This window comes from Xiphophorus couchianus, chromosome 24, assembly GCF_001444195.1.
Source record: "Xiphophorus couchianus chromosome 24, X_couchianus-1.0, whole genome shotgun sequence".
Taxonomy (NCBI): Eukaryota; Metazoa; Chordata; class Actinopteri; order Cyprinodontiformes; family Poeciliidae; genus Xiphophorus; species Xiphophorus couchianus.
Genome location: NC_040251.1, coordinates 4,245,935 through 4,269,407, shown reverse-complemented (window position 1 = coordinate 4,269,407; position 23,473 = coordinate 4,245,935). Strand labels below are relative to the sequence as shown.

At 41.6% G+C, this 23,473-nt stretch overlaps 1 protein-coding gene across 2 annotated transcripts in view; it reads right to left on the bottom strand.

Annotated features, from left to right (window-relative positions):
• The window catches only part of tns1a (tensin 1a), a 74,806-nt gene extending 68,061 nt beyond the window's left edge, over positions 1-6,745 (bottom strand). Inside the window, exon 1 of one of the 2 annotated variants that reach the window (XM_028010871.1) lies at positions 5,948-6,745. In XM_028010871.1, the coding sequence (XP_027866672.1) occupies positions 5,948-6,043 (96 nt within the window). In that variant the 5' untranslated portion in view covers positions 6,044-6,745. The remainder of the gene's footprint in view (positions 1-5,947) is intronic. The other variant, XM_028010872.1, reaches the window with a different exon arrangement.
• Between the last annotated feature and the right edge of the window lie 16,728 nt (positions 6,746-23,473).

Below are 23,473 nucleotides of genomic sequence, written 5' to 3'. Positions count from 1 at the left end.
ACCAACCCTCCAACCCCACTTTTAGCTTCCTTGCATCGCATACCTCACCTCTCCTTCCCTCCATTTTTTCTCCTGGAAGCATGCTCACTCATGTCTGCGCTAATGTCACTTCAATTTTTCATCGGCAGCCCCTTCCTGTTTCCAAATCGTCTCTCCTCCTGTGAAATATCTGCAGGACAAACTGGCTGCTGTGACTCTGCCAAGGCCCAGTCCAACTGCCTACACAATATATAGTACATCAGAATAGTTCCTTGCAACAGATATACAGATTTGTATGTGATATCATACCCCTATATGTATTTGTTTATCTTGAATTTAGTTATTATTGTGCAAAGTCTCTAAACTCAGATTACTAACAAATGTTGTACAGTAATGCCAGGAATTGCTATGCTGCTATAGGTAAAGACCTTTACTAGGATTTCTTGCATATGGAGAAAAGTGCTACCAAGTCTGTGGTCTAAAGGAGTTGCCATGCCTCTGTTAATTTATCATCACATCCTCATGTCCATTCCTTCAACCTTCATCAAGCCCTCAAAACACAGAGCCATAGAGACAGTTGTGCTAAGGGCCCCAAAACTCTCTTTCCTTTATGGCTGATATGTTTGCGAGATTATTTGCTCCAACATCCTGGCCCCTAAACCCTACTGTTAGCTTAACTCCTAACCCTTATGACAGTAAACACAAACTACATTCAACGAAATGTAAACATGGACAGGTTTTCTTTGTTCATGCACCAGCTGGAAAGGAATGGAATTTGCGACTTCAGGATCTCAGAGTTGGTTGGTCCAAACTTTTAAAGTTTTTCAGCCCTCTAATGAAAGACGACATTCATTCATCAAACAATGCAGGACTCATGTGGCTTCTGGACTTCCCGCTCCCACTCTGGCACTCGACAGGGTTTGTCCCCAGTAGGGAGTCAGGATGATGTCACAGCAAGGACCGCCAACTGCCTCAACAAGCCTTGCAAGCAACTACCAATGAAAGGTGGCTAAGCATTCACATCTTCGGACCCAAAAAACAGCTTTTCCAAACTATTGATGATTGTTCAGGAAGTTCACCAACAAGCTTCCAATTACATTCTCTTCATCTAGATGTTGTGTTTTGTTGTCCTCTTGGCACTCAAACTTCAACTACACCAAAACAAACTTTGTAAATTTTGCTGCAATTTATTTCCTTGTACTCAACATGCTGTTGAAACAAGTGCAAAGGACAATGTTAGATTTTCCAATATGATGCCATATTGTCAAGACTCTTGGCCCCATGAGTGGAAATCTCACACATTTGCATGAATGAACAGCCGCCGTCATTGTTCATTAGTAGATGTCGCAAGAACAAATCAGTGTTTCTTACAGTAACTGTAGAAAGTTCATGATTGTTTTTTTAAAAATATATAAGGCGACAAAAATTCAGTGATGAATTTCTGACATTGTCCACTATTGAAGGCAGACTAGAGAACTGCTCAGAGATGATCATGCATCTTGGATGACAGGATTCCATGTGTCAATGAATACACAATTATGTATACAACCTGTACTGCAACCATGTACTGCAAGATCTGTTGGCCAGGACTTTGCACAAACTGCTCTTCAGGTGGTTCTTAATTGGTTCTTCGTTGACTGATATGAAGCTATGTTTATAACTACTCAAAATAGATCTGAAGGATGAATTCTACATTTGCAAAGTGCTATCTTTATTACACAAGATTGTGACAAGAACCAACAAGTACTGGAATAATATAAACTTATATCTGATTTTCTGGAAATGCCAGAACAGGATGTTTAAAAAAAAAGAGACAATTTCACACTTAGCACTGTTTTTACTTGAGCTGAGCCTTTCTGCTGAAATGACAAATGTAAGTCAGCATTAACTTTTATGCGGTGTAATGTATTTTTAGGGAATTTTAATTTTTTGCAAAATCAAACAACTATAAAACATGAAGGTATTAAAAATAATAAAATTCCATAAAACATATAAGAAGGTTAAGAATAGTCATTTAAATGAGCAAATTATTCATAGTTTTTCAGCAGCTTTTTTTAGTAAGTGACACCATAATGACATTTTTTGTCATTATGATTTTTTTAGGATTATTTGTTACTCATTTACTCTACTGACCTAACGTATTGGACCAGAATGTCCAATACGTTAGTGTCCACTTCAAAATAAGATCATAAATATAAATGTGTAATTCTTAACAATGGCTAACAAAAACTTCAACAGATGTCGAACTTTATTCAAATGAAAGTAAAAGGCCAAATAAAGTAGCGTTTTGGGATTTAAAATTAATTCAGGGGAAGCTAAATGCGGGGCTGCACAGTGGCGCAGTTGGTAGCACTGTTGCCTTGCAGCAAGAGGGTCCTGGGTTCGATTCCCGGCCCGGGGTATTTCTGCACGAAGTTTGCATGTTCTCCCTGTGCATGCGTGGGTTCTCTCTTGGTACTCCGGCTTCCACAGTCCAAAAACATGACTGTCAGGTTAATTGGTCTCTCTAAATGTGCATGGTTGTTTGTCCTGTCTGTCTCTGTGTTGCCCTGCGACAGACTGGCGACCTGTCCAGGGTGTACCCCGCCTCTCGCCCGGAACGTTAGCTGGAAATAGACACCAGCACCTTCCGACCCCACTAGGGATGGATGGAAGCTAAATGTTTTCAAAGTTAAACAAAAAATGCCAACTCCTCGACTGCAGAGCTTAACTTAACAATCAGAACTTAACAATCCCTTCTTATTCTGTTTGAAAACCCATTTAAATCAGTTTTTTCAAAAAGGCTAGAATCCCAAATATTCATCCATACACTGCATTGCACATGGAAAAGAATCGCAGAATGCATGTGTTTGTGTGCACAAACCGCAGCACTGAATCAACATCACCCCGGCTGCACAGGGACATTACATCACTCCACAGTCAGATCCATAAAGGGCTAAGAGCCAATTCATTTTGAGAAAACACCCCCTATTGATCCACGCTGCTTTCCATCACTTCCACTGTAACAGTTACCTCAATCTATAGGCTCACCTGACACATTATCTCTGTGTGTGTGTTTATGAGCGAGGCGGCCTCTGCCTGTGTATTTACATAACAGGACGGCATTAGGGAAATGCTGGAGAAGTCACTTAACTGCTAGGAAGCTTTGTTCAGATAGATTTTTGGTGCATGTGTTTGATGCATTACAGCTACGTTTTTTGTTTTTTTTCTGCTCTAAACTGGGTTGCTAGCAGCCCCTAGTGGCCTCCAAACAGTCAACAGCAGATTGACTGCATGTTTGCTTCCACAGTTATTCCTCATATAATCACTATGAAGGATACTTCAACAGCAAAACTCACTGATTCCAAAACTGCTGAGTAAGCTTTGCTTTACAAATGCACTTGAACCAGTAAAACTCTTGATTCTGACCCAGAAAACATCATTAACAATCTTTGCTACCTATTTAAAGCATGTGAAAACTCAAACTTGCGTACACAGACATGGGTAGATTAATTAATAACCAAATATGTGTTAGAAAAAATCTATTTGAGAAGAGGAATCTCCTGCTGTTGCTGAAGAATCCATCACATTTTAAACATTCATGCTAAAATAATAAAGAATCCATCAAGCTCTGTGGGCCTGGAAATTCCCTTTCTGCTGTCTGGGGGGAATTTACAGGGCAAGGATGCATTTATTAAACTAATACAGATGCAAGTAAAAGCTAAGTAAATCAAGCTAAGGAGCATAATAAGGGGAAGGGAAAAACAAGCTTAAAACGCCACAGAATGATGTCGAAGGAGAGGTTGCTTCCTTCATAAAGCTGCAGCAGTGTCGCCTTAGTAACACATATGGATGAAATCTTCACCCAGCATCACCCCCCCCCCCCCGCCTGCCTCTTAGAAAACCACCGCACATCCACGGCCGAACACGCATCACGTCTCCTGTAGTAACCCGGCCCCGTCATGTGGGGACTGCTTGAGCCACGTTGCCATGGAAACTGAACACCTCACAGCAGTCCTCAGAGGGAAGATGTGGAGCCACCATACCTCTCCACTTTCACCTCCCAGTCGGCTTTTCAGCTCAACGGGGCAACTGCAGACGCTACGGAAATCTATTTGTCATGCAGCAACTTGCTTGAGTATTGAACTGGAAGCCAAATATCACAGAAGGGACGTAGAAGGGACTAGATGGGAGTGAAATAACCAAATAAAATGATGACTAAGATTGAGAAAAAAAAATCAAGAATGTGATAATGGCATACAAATGAACCACAAACAGATCAAAAATTAATAAATGAACCCCCAAGGAGACATACATTACAAGTACAAAGACAGAGGCTGACAAAGAAAATGACCAAAATTACATCTAAATTTAAATTACAATCAGGAGACGTGGAAAATGTCGATTGAAATGCAAACAAGACTTATGAAAACCCAAAACAAGCCGAGAGAAGCTAAACTTGACATGAAATGATCATTGTACCCTTGGACCTGTTGTGTCCTGATCCATTTTTGGTGAAGAAAACTGTCCAGACAAAGCAGTCTCTCGCCGAGACCCAAACTTATTAATAAAATGGTTTACTTATATTATTTTTTCTAGTAAAACAAATTCTTACTGACAAACCCCATAACAAATATCTACACATCTGACAGAAGCTCACACTGCCCTTACTGAACAATATAAGGGTTAAGACATGCAAACGGATCATGCAGGCTGCATGAATATTCTCTCAAAAGACTAAAGGTTGGAGTGTTAAGGTTATGCTTTTGAGAACAAGCAATGGTATTTTCAGTAAAGCAATCAACATTTTTGCTGAATTATGCGTCATTACTGCAAGGCAAGTAAAAACATGGAAATTATGGAAATTGAACTGAGGAAAACAGGACCTATGAGTGGATTTCCACACACAAACGCTACAAGAGAATACGTCGAAAGGAAGGGCAGAGTGGTGGGAATGAGTGCGGGCGAAGAGATAAGGAGCTGCGGCAATTGGGCGAGGGTGGTGGTGGTGCCGCGGAGGGGAGTGGGTTTTCTCTTGGTGTTGGTGCTGGAAGAGACGTGTGCCTGCAGCATTGCGAGCTACAGCGTCACCAGCAGACTATGTAATGACACTACGGGAGGATCACAGCAAGTTTAAACCCTCATGTTCAGAATCACAGGAATGTTTCCAAAATTGACGATTTGGTTGTGGTTATATTCTGCTAAGGGCGTTTTGCGATACGGTGATTTTGTTCATGTTTCCTGAGTAACAGACCCTCCATAACACCTGGCACCCTCTTCTTGATGTCACTGGAAAAGTTACCAGAACAATAGTTGCTACACCACTCATAATCTGATGAATCAAATAAATGAAAAATGCGTAGATTGCCAGTTAAGCTACCTCTAAAGCATGTTGGCTTGTTGGTTACTGTTCAATGAACTCTGCTTGGCCTTACAAATATGACACATGACTGACAAAGTATGTTGTAAGCATGACAGACTAAGAACAGGTTAAACAGGATAAAAATGAGGGAATACCGCAAGTTATTTTCTATGGAATGCTCCCATAATGGTGCATCTCAGTTCTGCAGGTTTCAAATCAAGGTGACCCTCCTTGGCAGCAGGATTTGCCAGAAGTTTCAATGGCAAATCTTTAAATCCAATCACTAAAGTTCTCCATTCACCTAAAGTTAGCCATCTGAAGACCTCTTGAACATATAACACTGACCTTGAATCAGCACTTGGAGCACTTTGACAATGGTCTTCTAGAGACAATGGTCCATTGCCAAGCTCATTTTTTGCAGCTACGTCATTTCGGTGGTTTAGGCAAGGCCAGTTGAATGCAAGTCACGGTTGGGTAATTTGATTGAGAACAGAACCAATCCTGAAGTAGACTCCATGCAGATTGATCAGTTCAATTAGATCCTAAGCAGCAGAGAGGCAGTTGGAGAACAGTCCTTTAAGTCAGTCATTTCCTACTACCCTTCTTGCACATTCATCGAGATCTTACCTTGTTTCGCTTGGCTCCTCGCAGAGGAAAGAAACAGGCAAAGAGGAACTTGCCCCAGCTAATGACTGCAGCCAGGCACCAGTTGAGGCGAGCCATGCCTGTGTCTGTCCCGTCTTGTCTGCCAGCCTTCTTATCTCCCACTCTTGGTACTGGGAAAGGATCCTGTAACCGTCCTCAAGACTATGGAAAGACAGGAGATCCCCTTGTCCTATCCTTGGAGCAAATATTAAGTGTTTGAGTCAGACAATGATTGAGGATTTATGTTCCTTTCAGGAGGATTTGGAAATTTTGGATGTCTGTCTGTGTGTCTGCAATTCCAATTTGGAAGGAAACAAGGGGGGCTACCAGAAATCCCTGAAAAGGACTAGACCTTAGAACGATCTTGGAGGACCTGGAGCATTGTTTGAGCTAAAAAATGTCTCCCTGTCTGTTCATCCATTCGTCTTCTCAGCCTGGTCTGGATGAGTCAGTCCTCAAAGTGTGTTCAGTACCATCGGCTGCATAATGCGAAGAGCCCGTTGCTGATCGACGACACCGCTACACCTACGCTGGCATACCCTCACTCACTTCTCCTCCTCACACACATACATACACTCGCCTGCATGTAACGCTGTCCTGGCAAATGTGTTCGCAGGCAGAACAGCCCCCACCCCACGCCCCTCTCTCATCACACGGCTACCCCTTCAGGCTCAGGATCGCCGGTGCTTCGCATTCACACACTCCGCTTACACACACTTGTCCATCTCTTTCGCTCCGTGCTGCTCAGCGACACACACGCTCTCACACACATACATGCAGTGATGCTGCAGCATTTACTCAGTCAGAGCGGGAGGAGGGGAGCAAAAGAGTCAGGAGGGGTGGGGGGTGGGGGAATGATGGGGAGCAAGGAAAAGGATGGATTACTGGGGGGGGAACCCGCATTTGCAGGGATATTTTTGAGTTAAAAATGATGACATAAACAAAAGTATGCATCAAGTAGCAACAGACGGGATGGAAAACAGCTCACAGGAGAAAATATGGATGAATGCGAGAGGACGGGAAAGGAAGGGAATGACAAAATGGGAAGCAGCAGGTCGCTGGAAGAAAAGCAGGAGAGGGGAGTGTGTTTTAGAAAACTGAGCACACACGCAGACGGATGGATAAAAGCTGAAGCTGATGCGATGCAGGCGCAGGTTGGCGATTGTAGTCTGAGAAGAACTGGGTCGCAGAAAGGAGGAGAGGGGCATGGTGTTGAATCATTGTGTCTTGGGTGATTATTTCCTACTATCTCTCCCACACTCTCTCTTTCCACACACAAACACACACACGAGTGCACCCCCCCACACACACACTACTGCAGGTGGTGCACAGCCTCATTCACTCTGCTGCAGTCTCTCTACGCTTCAGTGGGAGCACATTCTCACTGCAGAACGCTTTCCTCTGCTACACCCCCACCCCCTCCATCCAATCTCCAAACCCCTTTCCATGCAGCACACCACTGCCACACTAATGCAATCACAACACATCAAAGCAATGAGCAAAGGAGATAAACCATGCAGAGGAGACTTTTCTGTCAACCAAAGCTTGCTTAGCCTACAGGGTCAATGGGGGAACACAAATGGTTCCTTCTTTGATCCTAGAAAAATAAGTTCAAATCCTTTTGATTTTACTTTTAGTATCCTGAAATGCAGAAGCCACCTAATGAATGTGTGGAGATTTAATCAGAGAAGCAGCCAAGAGGCCAATGGCAACTCTGCAGAAGCTGCAGAGTCCTACAGCCCAGGTAGATGAAACATTCAACAGAACCATTACTAGCTGTGGCCTCTGCAAATCTGCCTTTATGGAACAATGCCAAGAAACCACAGTTGAAAGAAACCTATGGCAAGATATTGACTGAAGTCAGTAGGAGAGGGTCATTATCATCAGTGAATTGAGTTCTGTACCAACATGGGCTCAGTGAGGAAGAAGTCATTATTTCGGAACCAACATAAAAAGACAATTGTAGCTTGGAAACGTAAGAGAAAAATACCTTCACTGTTGGAGAATTTGTCTTTGGTCATAATGACCATCACTACACTTGGGCAGTAACCTTACAAGCCTTATTGCTGTGCCACTGTGGTGGCAGCATCACGTTTTCTACAGGAGGAAGTGGCGCTCTTCACAAAACAGATGCAAGCAAAGCACCGTTCAAACCTGACACAGTAAGAAAGAGCCATATTTGTTCTTCGCTATTATAAGAATTTTATCAAAACATAACCAGAACACTTCATCCGAATAATACAGTTTAAAAGGCAATTCACTAGCAACTAAGGAAATGTACGTAAACTTTTAATATTAAAGAAAGATTCAAAATTAATTCTGTCTTATTTTTCCAGGATTTAGCAAACAAATAATTTTGATGATCTAACAGAACAAGTTTGGTCTGTGTACAATGTACTGATGCAGTGTGCTCCATTTTGGAAACAATACAAGTCATAGTGGGCAAATACTGTAAAAATCGAAACAAAAACTATTCCTTTCTTGCTGGATGTAACCAATGTTTTTGTTCTTTTTAGGTTTTTCCCTAGTTTTTACTAGAAATATTACAAAGGGATTAATAGTACTCCAGGTACAAGCAACTGGGAACTGCCTTGCTGCTGACTCTCTGTAACCCAAGAGTGGTGATAAGGAAGCCTGAAGATGCTGGCTTCTGTGGAAGTGTCAAGATGATTTACACTTGGAGTATTAATGTATATTCAGGTATATTTCATGTTTGAACAGTTAAATTAGGCAGTTATAAGCATTTTTAGAGGGGGTCTCAAGCATTGGGCCGTTATTCAGGCTTTGTGGTGTAGCATGGTTGAATGAATCTTATGGACAAAAACATAGAAGGGCCAGTTCATCGGGTTTAGATTCAGGTGATTCAGACTAGGTCTCTAAAATGAGAGACACTCCTTTGGGAACAGTAATGCAGACTTGCTATACAAGAAAAACAAGGGTTTCAAAAGAAAAGTTAAGGAGGCCATAAACCAGGAAGAGAGGAGGTGGCCTCAGGTGTCTTCTATCAAACAGCCTCGATTTTTCTCCTCAGGGAGGTTTCATAACAATTCACACCTTCGACATGTGACTGTACCACCTCACACGATGTCCTCATTAGAAAGCACCTCATAAGTAGCAATCGCCCAAACGACTAATGGAAACCTATGGGACCTTAACAGTCCTATAAGTGCAATTGTCCAATCCCAGAAACCCCATCCTCTGGCTAAAACTTATTCTACTTTGCCTTTCAATTGTCATGTCCTTGATGACAAGATAATCTACTTCCCTTTCTTTGCAAAAGCTGCAACAAAGTGATATTTAACTACAGCTATGACACCCTATGCCATGTAGTGAAAATAAAATATATTTCTAAGGTTGGTCTGCACAGGTGTTATGCAAACTTAAACCTCCTTTCTGTTTTCACCAGTGCCGTTTCTCTCTCTACAGGAGGAATGAACGAGGAACATGTTCTGCCCAGTGTGAGACTGGGCATGTGTCCCATTTCTGGCAATGTGCTGACCTTACCCATTAGGCATAAGCAACTTGCATAATCACTGCTGACTTCTATTGACTGGCTTGTCAAGCTGTCTATGCCTTTGACTGGAAAGCCTGTGAAAAAGTGCTAGTTGCCAGTAATACTTCCATCTCAGTGACTTTTTATTGTCGTCTTTGGAAACATGGGAATTTTCCATCAAATGCAGAAAAGAAGGACGATGTGCAGTCACTTGTGCAATTGAGCTCTACCTTTATTTATTTTTTTTAAATTTGTTATGACATTAATTTAAGTTTCAGGTCACAGATTAAAACCTCCTAATATTATTATTAATTGTGATTATCAATGTCTTCAGTGTAATGATGACTTAATTTTCCATTACATGCAAACCTTACAAGGGTACAGTATGGGGTAATGATTGTTGCAACACATACAATGCACCTATGGGGAAAAAAAAAAAGTGTCCTAAACCTGAGGCTGGTTGCGTACAGTGGCTCTTCCATCAGTGTCTCCAGTTTTTCACGTCATCGTGTGAGAATTTGGCCAACTCTTCTGTGCAGAATTGTTTTAATTCAGCCACAATTACAGAAGGTTCACAGATGAGTGGCTTGTTTTGAGCCTGTCATTCAAAAACAGACAGAGGTAGAATGGGACAAACTGATGAAGAATTATGCTTAGGTGTCTTTGGAAAGTCTCACAGTACAACTTTCTAACAGTAATGACTCTCCCAAATTATTCCCAGTCCAATAGAGGTTCTGCGCTGTGACTTCACATTAAAATGGCAAGGCAAGTATTGCATTTAGGAAAATTCTGGCAATCAACAAAATTAAGCATAAAAACATCAGCATTCAGTTTTACAGGTCTGACAGTCAAACGTTTTGACAATTAGTCAAAACATTTATGGTGATTTTACGCTGATCTGCATAACAGTGTCATAAGTCTTCATTTTTATGACACTTTTTTTCATTTCTAATTTCATTTTTAGAGAAATTTGACTTATAGCAGAAAGGAAAACATAAGTAATAACTAAGCATAAACTTAACATTTTGGTGTACACGTGGTAGTTTTTCAAATGTTCCGGTTGATGAAAAGATGATCATCTTGGATCTCACCTCAAGCATTTTTGAAATAAATTACCATTGCAAAAACTCTTCAGGAAACGATCCCAATACTTAGGCTAGGTGTTGTTGTTAGCATTAGCCATCAGATATAAAGACAAGACCATTCCAAGAATCTGTGAGGTCTTTAAATGTAAGGAATAGCACTAAAATGTGACCCATGTTGACAGTTAAACTGATATGAAAGGTTTCATTTTTAGCCTGGAAGGTACAGGTATGCTGAAAACAGTCAGGCAACTTTGAATGGTGGCTGTAAGACAAACAGGAGATAGAAGGAGGTGGATGGTTTAGTTTTGTGCACCAGCAGCCCATTCACATTCAGTGCGCAGAGTGTGCACTGTACAGGGCACATAGCAGATTAGGCCCCACTGCACACCTCATCATTCACCAACATGCACACTAATATGCTTTCCATTTCTCTCCTTTCTTCAGGTTTCTCTCTAACACAGACTAAGCTCAGAAATATGCAGTTTTTCTACTTTTCTTCATCATACAGAATCACTATATTTAGGTTTTTAAAAAAATGTATCTTTAAATAGTTGGTGTACAAAAGGATCACACTCAAATTTTACATCCTTCTTTGACATTGTACGACAATGAAGTCAGTCCAGACTCATAGGTCATATGTAAAACTATATAATAATAATATAAATAACACTGTGCTTTTTCTGAAATGTCTTGCTTCATTAGATCTAATCCAGCAAAAAGCACCGCAGAGACAGAGGTGACCCCTTTTTGGCCTGTAATCAATGACTCGGTCTATTAAGTGAAGGTGCCCTAATCAGTCAATCTCAGTGGCACATGAGCATTGTAGTAGCAGGCACTTTACGTTTGTCTAAATCGCCATAATATCCTACGTATGATTTTTCATAATTAAAAAGAAGGCCAGGATTAGGGTCTTCAGTTCTCATGCAGTCTTATTTTGTGGCCTGCTCTTGGAAAATCCTCCAGGTGACAGGTCCATTTTTAGCGGGAGCAAATCATGCTCAGGGACAGGGAGGCACCTGAGTGCACTTAGAGTGGAGGTCTATGGGCGGTGACACTTCTGGGGCTGGCTGCCAAAGGAAACTCAGTTATCTAGAAACATCTACTCCCCTCCCGCACCTACCCCCACCACCAACACACATACACACACGTGACCCTTACCAGCCTTTCCAGCATCACCCAGAGATATGAAACCACAGGAAGTCTTAACATTAGCAGGTAAGCTGCGGATCTCAGTGTACTGGATCGGTGGTGGTCTGGAATTTACCTCACAACCCTGAAGATGGGGCGATAGCCCAATAAACTGGAAGGTATAAAACGTTGCGCTTTTTTTGTCACAAGCGTTGTTTTGTCACGTTTTCTACCAAACTAACAAAACTAGCCTCGGAGGATTCATTGATAAGGTATTGATACCAAGGTACATAGAGTTCATTGACTACAGATCCACTCTCAAGCATTTGATCTTTGAGATACATCATAATTTTTGTCTTGAGACGTGGTGGAGGATACAGAGGCCATCGCTACGTTGTGGCTAGGTCATTAAAACTTGGGACTTTCTGTCGAATGGTAACTTGCCAGACCTGGGCATCTTGGCACTTGCTTTGAATATCACCAGAAATTACATCGGTGATCACATTTTATAATTGTCATGTTCTCAACGGTTGATGTTGGACCCAACTGCAGAGAGACGGAACCGGAAGTGGTTTTGAAGATTTAAGGAAAAGTTGAAAAGGAAAAAATAACTTACAAAAAACACGAGAAGCCAGAGTTGAACAAAAAGTAATCAACAATGAAAACCCAGGGAAGGAGACACAGGGAAAATGCATGGGAATCGGAAAAGAAATGGGAGAAACCAGCGAGAAGTGACTGAGAATGACTGTGAGGCTGAACGAAAGACCTTGGCTGATTAGCTAATGGGTTGCAGGTGTGAGGAGAGAGCAGGAGGCAGGCTGAGGAGAGAGGAAGTGACGTAGGAGCAAGAAACAGTACAATGGGGATCAGAAAACAAATCTAACAAAATAACTGGACATAGGAAACATAATAAAAACAAGAATCACCAAGAAAAGGACTGCAAAGAAGAAAACAATATAAATAAAATCAATAAGAAGGGCCTGAAATAAAAGTAGAAACAAGGCCAAACTAATAACTAACAAATCCCAAAACAAACTCAAACCCAAGATCCTGACAATAATTGTTGCCTTTTAATCTCCTCAAATATGTAATCCTTTTTCACCCTAAATAATTTCCAACAAACGTAAAACCAGACTTTTCTTTTCAACTTATAACAGTTTGTGCGTTTGTATGCTACACGGTCATAGCCTTATTAGCGTAGGTATTGTTAAAGTTTCCTCGTCTGAGGGCGACCCATGTTAGCTCAGCAGTGTTTCCTATGTGGTCATCAGCGATGCAAACATCCCAGATAAGCAGCAATCAGGTATCAGCCAGATGACAGTAGCGCAATGCAACTCAACAGATCCGTTGTTGTCGCCATCAGCTGCAGGCCAAAGCCAAATTAGAATTGACCAGAGTCTCAGCTCTCTGTCTTTCACTGATCCATGTTCTGCCGTTTTCAGCTGAGCAAGTTGGGGAAGGTTGGTGTATCTGTTCAGACTACAGGAGTTGTCAGGGCAGTGGCAACTTATCACGATTGTTATGAGAGTGAAACAAAAGACAACTCTGAATTCTTAAAATGCTGCGTTCTTACAGTCCTTCTGTTCATCACACGGTGCTAGCCTTCTGCCGCGAAGCAGGACATTGAATCGAAACCATTTCCATGTGGAGCAAGCTTGGAAAAAGCCTGAGGGAAGATTTTCTACAACTCACCAACAGAAATACACACACACACACCTCCATGTAAAAGGATTCAGCTCATAGCACACATCCCGCTGCTGACTTGGCTGTTTTCCAGCATGCTTTTAGCCCCGCTAATGTAGCTACCTATGTAGGTTAAAGACCCCCTTGTGGTCAACAAAAACACCAGTGCCAGGGGAGACATCTCAAGGTGAACACGGTGCTCCGATCATACACTTCCCTTTCAGAGGTACTGTCAACACTGAGAAGGACAGGAAAGACAATGTCAGAAAGACACATTTCAGCTGCTGTTGATTTATTCGGAGAGGGAAAGGACAAAGGAAACATCCAACGTCATTTCCAACCTTAGAGTAATAAATCTGAATTCTCATTTCAATTGGAGTAAGAATTTCTGTCGTATGTAGTGTTGTTGCGCAACACCCCCCCCCCTCCTTTCTGTCTCTACTCTCTCACTCTCGTACTTCCTCTTCTGAGAGGGGAGATGTGCTACCAGCTCTCCGTCTAACGGGTCCGTTGAGTTTCCTAAATCTGCTGGGATTTACCCTGTCCAGAACTGAAGTAAACTCTGTTTAAGCTGGTTTCGAGAAACGATTCGCCTGGTTATCTGACGGCCTACATCCAGGTGTCCCACCCTTCTTCCCCCTGTGAATTAGCCAGACTGAGCAGCCTACAGCCAACTAGTTTCACAGAGCACACCTGTTAACGGTCGCTCGTTCTCTATTTTGCAACTTGCATTTGTTATTGAACCAGGTAGGTTTTAGTGACTCGGTCGAGTCCCAAGGATGTTGTTTTAAATATGGGCTACCAGCAACCTAAAAACATTTTCCACCTCTTCCTCTCCAGAATCAAACATCACAGCTATTTTACAACCATCAAAGAACTTTAAGGTGACTCATTAACTGAATGTCCACAACATCTTTTAGATTTTCTTTATGCTAAATATTTTATTAGTAAGGCATTTTTGCAAGGGTCAGTACAGCTTAATTCAGTAGCAGAAATAATCAAATAAGTAAAATCAATCATCTAGTCTATCTTTCCCTACTGCTGATACTGAGAACTAAAAAAGGGAACCTTTGAGAGAGACGGACGGAGTTTGGCGTTTCGAACCCCAGACCTGGCTTGATGATGAAGAAGGTGTGGCAGCAGGAGGAAGATGTTGATCGGCGAAGGCCAGGATCTCCGCAGGTCCGATGAACTTCTTCTCCGCATGGATGCTGAGGTCACACAGGACTTGGTGCTGGCAGGAAAAAAGGCACCAGTTCTTCTTCCTTGTCTTTGTCTTCATCTTTGTCTTTGGGGTCAGAACCCAGCCGATGAGAGAAGTGCGATTCGAAGCCACAGATTGTGGGCCAGACGGGTTGGTCTCCATGTGCAGGACAGTCTCCGGCTCCGTGGCCCCGGCTCTTCTTCAGCTGCAGAGTTCTTTGTCCATCTCGATCTTGGCTCGAAGCTGCCCGGAGGATCCAACAAAAGGTTCCTCTTTTGCACCCACCTTATATAGGGTTTATCTGTCTGCTTAGACAGATGATCTCATATCCGTCACTGTCTTAAGAGACATCATGTCATGATGTCTGTGCCAATGTCTCAGGGCTGCTCAACCTCCTGTTTCCATATAAGGTGCTGATCATCTCTGCTCTCCTGTTAGTTCCCCTTTTTCCCTTCCTGTCACCTTTCACCTACTCTCTACCTCCAACATATCAGTGATGTTTAATTGCAGTTTTACAACCTTTTACACCATTTCAAGTTCAATGTCAAAATCACATTTATATCACATTTATTTTCTTCAGCTTCTCTGATCTATCATTCATTTATGATTTTATAACCATAACTTATTAGTTACTCTTATTATGATCTTAATGTGAGTTATTACAGATGTTTTCTGAAAAGAAACCAAGAATAATCTATTATTCTAATTATTTACTACTAAAGTTACAGTTACTTGTTTTTCTTGTAGTTCTCACAAATATAAGTGTAAGTATTATTACAAGTAAATCAATATTAATATAAGTATTTTACTTTGAATCTTATCAAATTACTCAAAATGTTTAGATTTAATTTTTTAAAACTTTCATGCTTTAAAATAGTCTCAGCTATTTTTATAAATCTGCAGGCTGGAAACTTCCTCTTTTTCCAGGAAACCTGCTTTTCCTGTTTAATGACTCTCTCTGACTGACTATGATTTTTTATGATTAGATAGAAAAAAGTAGAATTAAAGCAAAGTTTGCATGAGACAAAAACAACACACACAACTAGATTTATTTTATTGACACTTAAGTCTAATGTTGGGCCTAGATGTCACTTGAGTGATTCATTTTAAAGATAACTTTATTTATTATTACTGTTAAACTAACTTTATTGACACTTAAGTCTACTGCTGGGCCTTGATGTCACTTGAGTGATTCATTTTAAAGATAACTTTATTTATTATTACTGTTAAACTAAAATCTCCAGCATGGGGAAGTGGGATGAGCTCGGATTTTCTTGACAGTAGGAATGCACCTTGGAAGACGGACTCTACATTGAAATCCCCTGGCTCTGTCTGCTGTGCTTAGGAATTTTCAGACTCCTTAATTCCCTAAATGAGCAAAGAAATCAATAGGAAGACCACAAGCTTTTACTCTGTGTAATTATACAAATTTATCACCGATCACAGCCTTGTATTTGAATACTGGCTGCAGAGCCTCCGTTATACTGTGAGGCAAAGTGACGGATCAGCGCAATGCAGTTCATCCGTAAAGAAAGACTCAGCAGAGTGATATCGGGATAAAGGCAATTTGCAGTGCTGGAGATAAAGATTAGAGGAAATACCCATAAAGCCAGAGAGGGAGAGAACAATGGCCAGCACTGATTTTCTTCTGGCTAATCAAAAAGCTGGTATTTAAGATTCTGTGAGAGTTCTTTAAAGTGTTTACTATGTGGTATAAAGAACTGAACACAAAAATAAAGAAGTTATTTGGTGTTTGGTTGGTTGCTTCTTAGGGGAAAAAAAGGGTTTACTCTGTTGGAAAGCCACTTAAATGAAGCCACATCATTTAAGTGGCAGAACAGTTCAGTCGTTGGGTCTACCAATGCCAAACAGCTCATTCTGCTACTGACTAACGTTTGGTTTCGTTTATTGAATCGGGAGATGGAAGTTAGAAGAAGAAAGACATGTTGATAATATCATAATTTATTTATTTAAGAAACAGGAGACTCGGTTGTGTATAGAATCGTACACAACCAAAACAGCCTGATACATTGTCCTTATGCTGGTCACTAGCTTGGCCACACACCGCTATGGGATGAAATTCCTCAACCAGTGTGACACAAACTTGGGTTGGTCACTTATGCTGATGATGTTATTATTTGTAACAGATTTTGCTGCCCCATGCTTGGCAGTTAGTTGTTGAAGTCCTATGGTGGAATTCAGTCATTAAAACAACAAAATGATTTTTTTTTTTTTTTCCTGTTTACAATTATGATTACAATGATCATTTTGGTTTGACTTCCATTTTCAGTGTGTATGTTCTTCAGCTCAAGACACTACCTTACAATCTCTCAGTATTAACGGTTTTAGGTTTTCCTAAAAGCACAACTATTTCACCAGACATATACCATTTTAATGTGAGCATTCTTCCCATATATAGAGGTGCTTATGCACATATCAATTTCCCTTTCTAAAGGAGTTTGAGAACCAGGCAAAAGAAGAGCTGTTTCCCACTTTTAATACTTGAAGACCACATGGTTACTTTAAAGGTACAATTACTGACATAAAACGTGTGGTTTGATGAAACTAAAATGAAAGAATAGCAAAATTATCAAGGTGGAAGAGAAAGGAGGATGCCATATTTGTGTTTTAGAAGGCCTCAGATGCAGCCAGAAGTGAGAGTATTGAATAACTGAGAAAAACAACGACATGCAAGGCTGTTGTGAAGGAAAACAAGGACAATAATGGGAGAGATGAGTGGAAAATCACATTAGATACAGGAGAGGGAAATCTGGTGATTGTTAACGGCTGTGGAAGGGAGCAGACCGAGGGAAGGTAACACTAGAGTCTAAGTTCACACACCAGGCAAATGCTACCAAAATCCAATTATTTTGCCCATATGTGACACATATCCGACTTTTTCATGGCCCAATTCCAACCTTTTCATCCCCTGAAGAATCAGATTTGTGCTTCCATATGTCATACTAAATCAGATACATATCTAATAGTTGTCTCACATCAATGAAGAAGCCAGATTTACTGCTGTCTTCTACATCAAAAGATGTAGAAGACAGCAGTAAATCTTGACACAAACCAGTTAAACAAGCAGTGATTTATTTTTTCCTTAGCTAACTTTATCATATGATCTTGTGATTTCTAGTGTTAAACAACTTTAAAACTGATCATTAGAAAGCGCCGTCCACCATTACTTCGGTAAACGGTTCTGCTGCTGTCTGACCTCTACACTCTTTTGTGCATGAAGTCTGATTGCGGCCACACTTATTTAGTAGTATGAACAACAATGTAACTTCAGGGGATAAAAATCTGAATTGAGCATTGAATTAAACAAAAAAAAAATTACTAAACTATTTAAATACAAAACCTTTAAATCCATACCCAAAACATTTGACCCAAGCCATAAAATTTAAAAAGTGATTCTGCCAAATATTAAAGAGAATGAGTGAAGACTTTGTAATTTAAAGGAAGTAGCAGGGACTTTGATACCACTAACAGTGAAAGTGATCAAAAGAAAGAGAGAAGAGATTGTCCTTCAGAGTCTGAGTCTAGGAGAGTCAGTGAGCGATGCGTCTTCCCTGAGGGAATTCTAGTAAATGAAGCGTTCTAACCGCTTGGTTTATCCAATGGGACAGAACCTGAGGCAGCACTGTCAGACTGTCACAACACACTCGTGTACACAAGCAGACAGAGGCAAGCTGCACACAGAGCTAGGAGAAACACATTGAAGCTCTTTTCCATCCAGTTTCTGCACCAACAATATATATTTATAACAGTCATTTTGCTTATGGGATAAATGGAAGGAAATTTCCAGATGTGTGAAAACCGACCGTCAGTCAGCGGACCAAACGTGAGGACGACGCTTTCCGGTAACGAATTGGTCTTTTCCTGGTGTCTGTGCACTGTTGCCATGGGAGACGTTTATGTAAGCCATGTCTAATCCTGTTAGCTGTAGCTTAGGCTGCAGAGATGCACAAGTGTACACACAGGCCAAAAAGAAAGACATCCCAGCTTTTCTCTCTTACAGCAAACTCTTCACCATCGGCAATTTCAGGAAAAGACAACCTGCACATTTAGCCTCTTTCGTGACAGGCAATGGTAAACGAAAGTATCCGGCTACTTCCTCTGTGAAGGGAATGGATGCAGGTCCAATTGTTACAATAAACAAGCAGAGTGTTTAAAAGAGTCACACAAAAGAGGATTATACAGAATGAAAGGGGAGCGAGTGGGAGTGGAACAAAATGACTAAAGTAGAGGCAGACGTGAACGATGAGACTTCTCGATGGAGCGTTTAGGTCTCATAAAGATCCACTCACCAGCCACTTCATTAGGTGCACCTGATCAATTGCTTCTTTACAGAAGCAGCTCATAAGCTTATTACATGGCAGAAACCCTATGGCTCTATGTATCTAGATTTGGTGAAGGCAAATTGCCGTTTGATGCTTGTCAAACGAAGCATCAGAATGAGAAGGAACGGGGGTTTAAGGGACTTTGAACGTGGCATGGTTTGAGTACTCACAATCAAAAACCTCACAATCTTTTGGGATTTTGATGCACAAGCACCTCTCAGGTTTATGGAAACAGAAAATGTTAATATGCCCACCAGAGGAAGACCACAGGAACTTAGACCACTAGGAACAAGAAACTGAGGATAATTCTCACCGAAACTTGTCAATGTCAAATGAAAAGTCAATGACTCTCTGACCATGTCCATCCTTTTACGACACCAGTATACACATCTTCTACTGGCCCCTTTCAGCACAATAATGCAACTGGTTTTTTTGAACAAGACATTGAATTCACTGTACTCCAAAAGTCTCCATGGTCACCATTACCTAGTCCAGCTGAGGAACTTGGGGATGTGGTGGATTCACAGCATTGAAACATTGTGGTGGATAGATATGGGTTCTCTCCCTATTCTTTCTGGGTACTCCAACTTCCTCGCACACATCTCCAAAGTCTGTTTTTTCACCTGAAGATGGCTGTGGGCAAAAAATGCCCTCACAAGGGTGCACCGATTTATCGGCTCTGATTTCCTTAATTTTGGGAGAACGGTTATCAGTCAATACTTACCTGTGAAGTCGATCTTACCTCCCTATCAAAAGACTAAAAATCAACCGCTGTCGTCTTCTGCTCTCCTGTGAGAAAGGTTTGACTGATAGATCCCCCCAACAGCTCATGTCTGCACCTTTGCAGTGAGCAATAGTCACCCCATTGTTCCTGACTTACTGGCTTTTGGCTATATTTAGCCAAAAGATTCAGCAGGTCAGGCTGTTTAAAGATCTGTAATCTTTGATCAGCCAGAGAACCGCAATCAGTGCAGCCCTACTCACAATCTAACTTCGGAGCCCATGGTAAGCTGTGGTAGAATCGCACCAAACAATAATAAAATCTGAAGTTTCTTCCTTTAGATACTTAAAAAAAATCAAATAAAAATTAGTTGAACTATGCAGAAATAAGCACTAGAAAACAGCTCAGCAGGTCATCAAAACTTTAATGCACCTGCTTATCCCAGCACACAGGGGACCATTAAACCTAGATCCTGAGGGAAGATGGGCCTTTTTATGAATTCTGTCCACTTTGACTTGACCTCATAGATCTTCAACAATGTGAAAACCAAACTGTGACCACGACGAGCCGCACTGCATGCTCTAGAGCAGTGGTCCCCAAACCCCAGGCCAATTGGTACCGGGCCGCGCAAGAAATAATTAAATATTTCCGTTTTATGTATTATTTGAGTCTGGAGGATCTTTTATTTTTAAAATCCTTTAACCGGATTCTCTCGGTTACGTCTTGCGCGCCAACATTTGGCCCACAAGCAGCATAATGAGTAAGAAACAGATCAGATGTCTTTGGAAAGTTTCTTTGTGAAGGTGAAAAGGCCCAGAGAAGAGACAGGAGAATGGATTTATCCTGGTAGGTGATTCCCACATTACAAGCTCTGCATGATATGGTGACCGACTCGTTAATGAGGGAATGAAGCTTCAAACTGCTTCGCCACATAGAGACCAGGCACCCTGTGCATAAGCAACACTTTGGGTGTCATTGTCTCATCACTCCCAGATGGGACCGTCTCGTTGCAGAGAAACAAGCTCAGGGCTCCCATTCGTCGTTATTGTGAGTTAAAAATTTCAGGACAGTAAAATGTTCCTTTTAGTGGCGCATCTGCATCTTATTTTGAAGCAATATGTAAACGTCACCATAGCGACCAGAGTCAGAGAACGTTAGGGCAGTGGTCGAGACGAGGGGAGAGAAGTAGAGCTTGTGAGTTTTAGGTCTTGTTCACACGGCCCGATTTAAGGATTGTCGGCCAATTTTCCAAACCTCAGTGACCACAGAGCCGATAAAAGTCCAACAGGTTCAATCGGTTCACATGGCAGGAGCAACACACCACACGAACCGATTCCACTCACGAACATCCCGATTCCACAAGAAAATCCAGTAAAACCACCAACATACCATACGTGAATTTAGAATAATCAAACACGGATGACGATGTAGAAGCAGCAGTGTTAGTTTGTGGATTAATTTAAACGATAAAAGACGTAACATAAAGAAAAGGCGTTTGATAAAAGAGGCGGGAGCAGCCGCTCTATTTACTGCGCTATGATTTGGAGGTGAGTTATGTTTTTTCGTAGTTAACATTTTTAACTGAATAAACATAACCACATATAATAAACATATATAAAAATAACCTTTACATATAGTAATAAACATTTCCACATACCACCTCCGATGTCCACCGGACTCTCAGTTGCGCCATGTCAACTGTTTAGGATTCCCCTCCATTCTTACGTCACCGCGCTTTCTGATTGGCTAACTGTCACATTCAACAGGCTACGTTCTCGCTCCCCGTCAGGGAAAACCCCACAGGCTGGATAATCGGGCCAAGACAATGCTGAATATATTCAACACACCACCAAGTAACACACCACACACTGGAGGATGTTGTAAGATTGTCGTAAAGGGAAAATCAGGGCAAAAAACAAACAACAAAAAAAGCTTATCTGACAGTTCCTCCCCACCCCTCCCCCGGCCGCAGCAAAATTGCCAAGTCTTGACCGGTTCACAGTAATAAAAAGGTTGGGGACCACTGCTCTAGAGCACAGGTGTCAAACTCCAGTCCTTAAGGGCCGCTGTCCTGCAGTTTTTAGACGTGCCACAGGTACAAAACACTGGAATGAAATGGCTTAATTACCTCCTCCTTGTGTAGATCAGTTCTCCAGAGCCTTAATATCCTAATTATTCTATTCAGGTGGTGCAGCAGAGGCACATCTAAAAGTTGCGGGACAGCGGCCCTTGAGGACTGGAGTTTGACACCCCTGCTCTAGAGGGTAATGCAATTCTGTCTTTACGGCAACATATAAAGCAAAAGAGCCCAGCCAACATTTCTTATCTGCTGTGCGCATGAAAACATGTCTATAGATTAGTGGTTTTGTGATGACAAAGCAGTTGTAAAACGAACTGTTTACTCTCAGCAGCCAGCACAGCAGCGCAGTGCAGTCACGTGTGACGTTTCAATAGTTCAGACCGCCGTTACATCTCAGCTACTCTGCTTCGCCGTCGTAAAAACAGAGAAATCATACAGTCTCCTCACCTTCCCCTCTGCTCCATTACAGACTCAGGTCCATTTAGCATTTCTCTGGATCTGGCCGACTGTTGGCATCTGGCTAATGACTGTTGGGGTGGTGACAGATTGGTCGTCCTGGTATTTGCTTTTTCTCCAGTGCCTGAAGCCAGGGGCGCAAAGCTAGATTCAAATTGTACGTCGCGCTCATTGGAGAAGAGATGAACCATCAGAAGTTGGCTCAGCGGTGGACAGGGCCAGAGTAGAGCTGGAAGCATTGCCATGAGTCAGTGGAAGTTTGGATCAGAAAGCTGTGTTGAATGATGACACACACACACAAAAAAACATATTTAATGTTTTTACCAGAAAAAAACATTACATTTAGATTAGATATAGATTTGGGCATTCTCCAACTTTAAGCTGTAAGGCAAGGGGGAAAAAAAGAAGAAAACATTGCTTACTGGCTCAGATATTTTTTCACACAAGTTCACCATCCCAGTCTTCCACTACCATCCACAGAGATGGCTGGATGGATTCTCGCCAACAGAAGGAGCACTTGACCCTTTTCTAGTCCAACGTTATTATCAACGCACAAAATGAATGTCTACAATTATCTTCGCTGTCCTTTTAGCGTTATTAGCAGCTTACCGCTTTTCTGCGTCCCCTGCTTCCATAGAGAAAAGGAACTGACCCTCAACCAGATGAAGTCTTTCGGGAAATGCCTCTTGATACCGGCGGAGGTTGGCGAAGACATGTCGTCAAAGCGCGCTGCTCTAACGGACTTTCCCCACGGACGTGGGAACATTCCCGAGAGAAGTGACATTTAACCGGACACTTCGAAGAGGCTCCGATGCCGGCGGGGGCCATGTAAGGAACCGAACATTTGGACTTGTTAGCAACTTCTACACAACTGAACGTGGGACTACAAAATTACTGTGAGGAAGGAAAAAAAATGGCGGATTCACAAAACTCGTTTAGCCAGGAGTCATGTTCCACAGCGGTGATGTCATAGCCAAGAAAACGTAGGAAGTAGAGGGAAATTGTCAGACTGAAAAAATATGACCCAACAAGAAAAGCATTATTTGTTCATACAAAATAAAATAAATAGAATTTAATGGACGTAGTGTTGCTACAAAGTCGTGTACAGCAGGGGGCGCCGGTATGCACCTGAAAGTTGCTTGCGATCCGCCATAATAGAAAAGAAGAAGAAGAACATAAAGAGAAAACATTTTAAAAAATTCTACTCCTGGACACTCATAGTACAAAAAAATGTATTTAAGGGCTAAAAACGTAGATTTTTACATGATTTGTCCCCTTTAAAGAAGCAAACATTACATCGTCTGCAAAAAGTAGC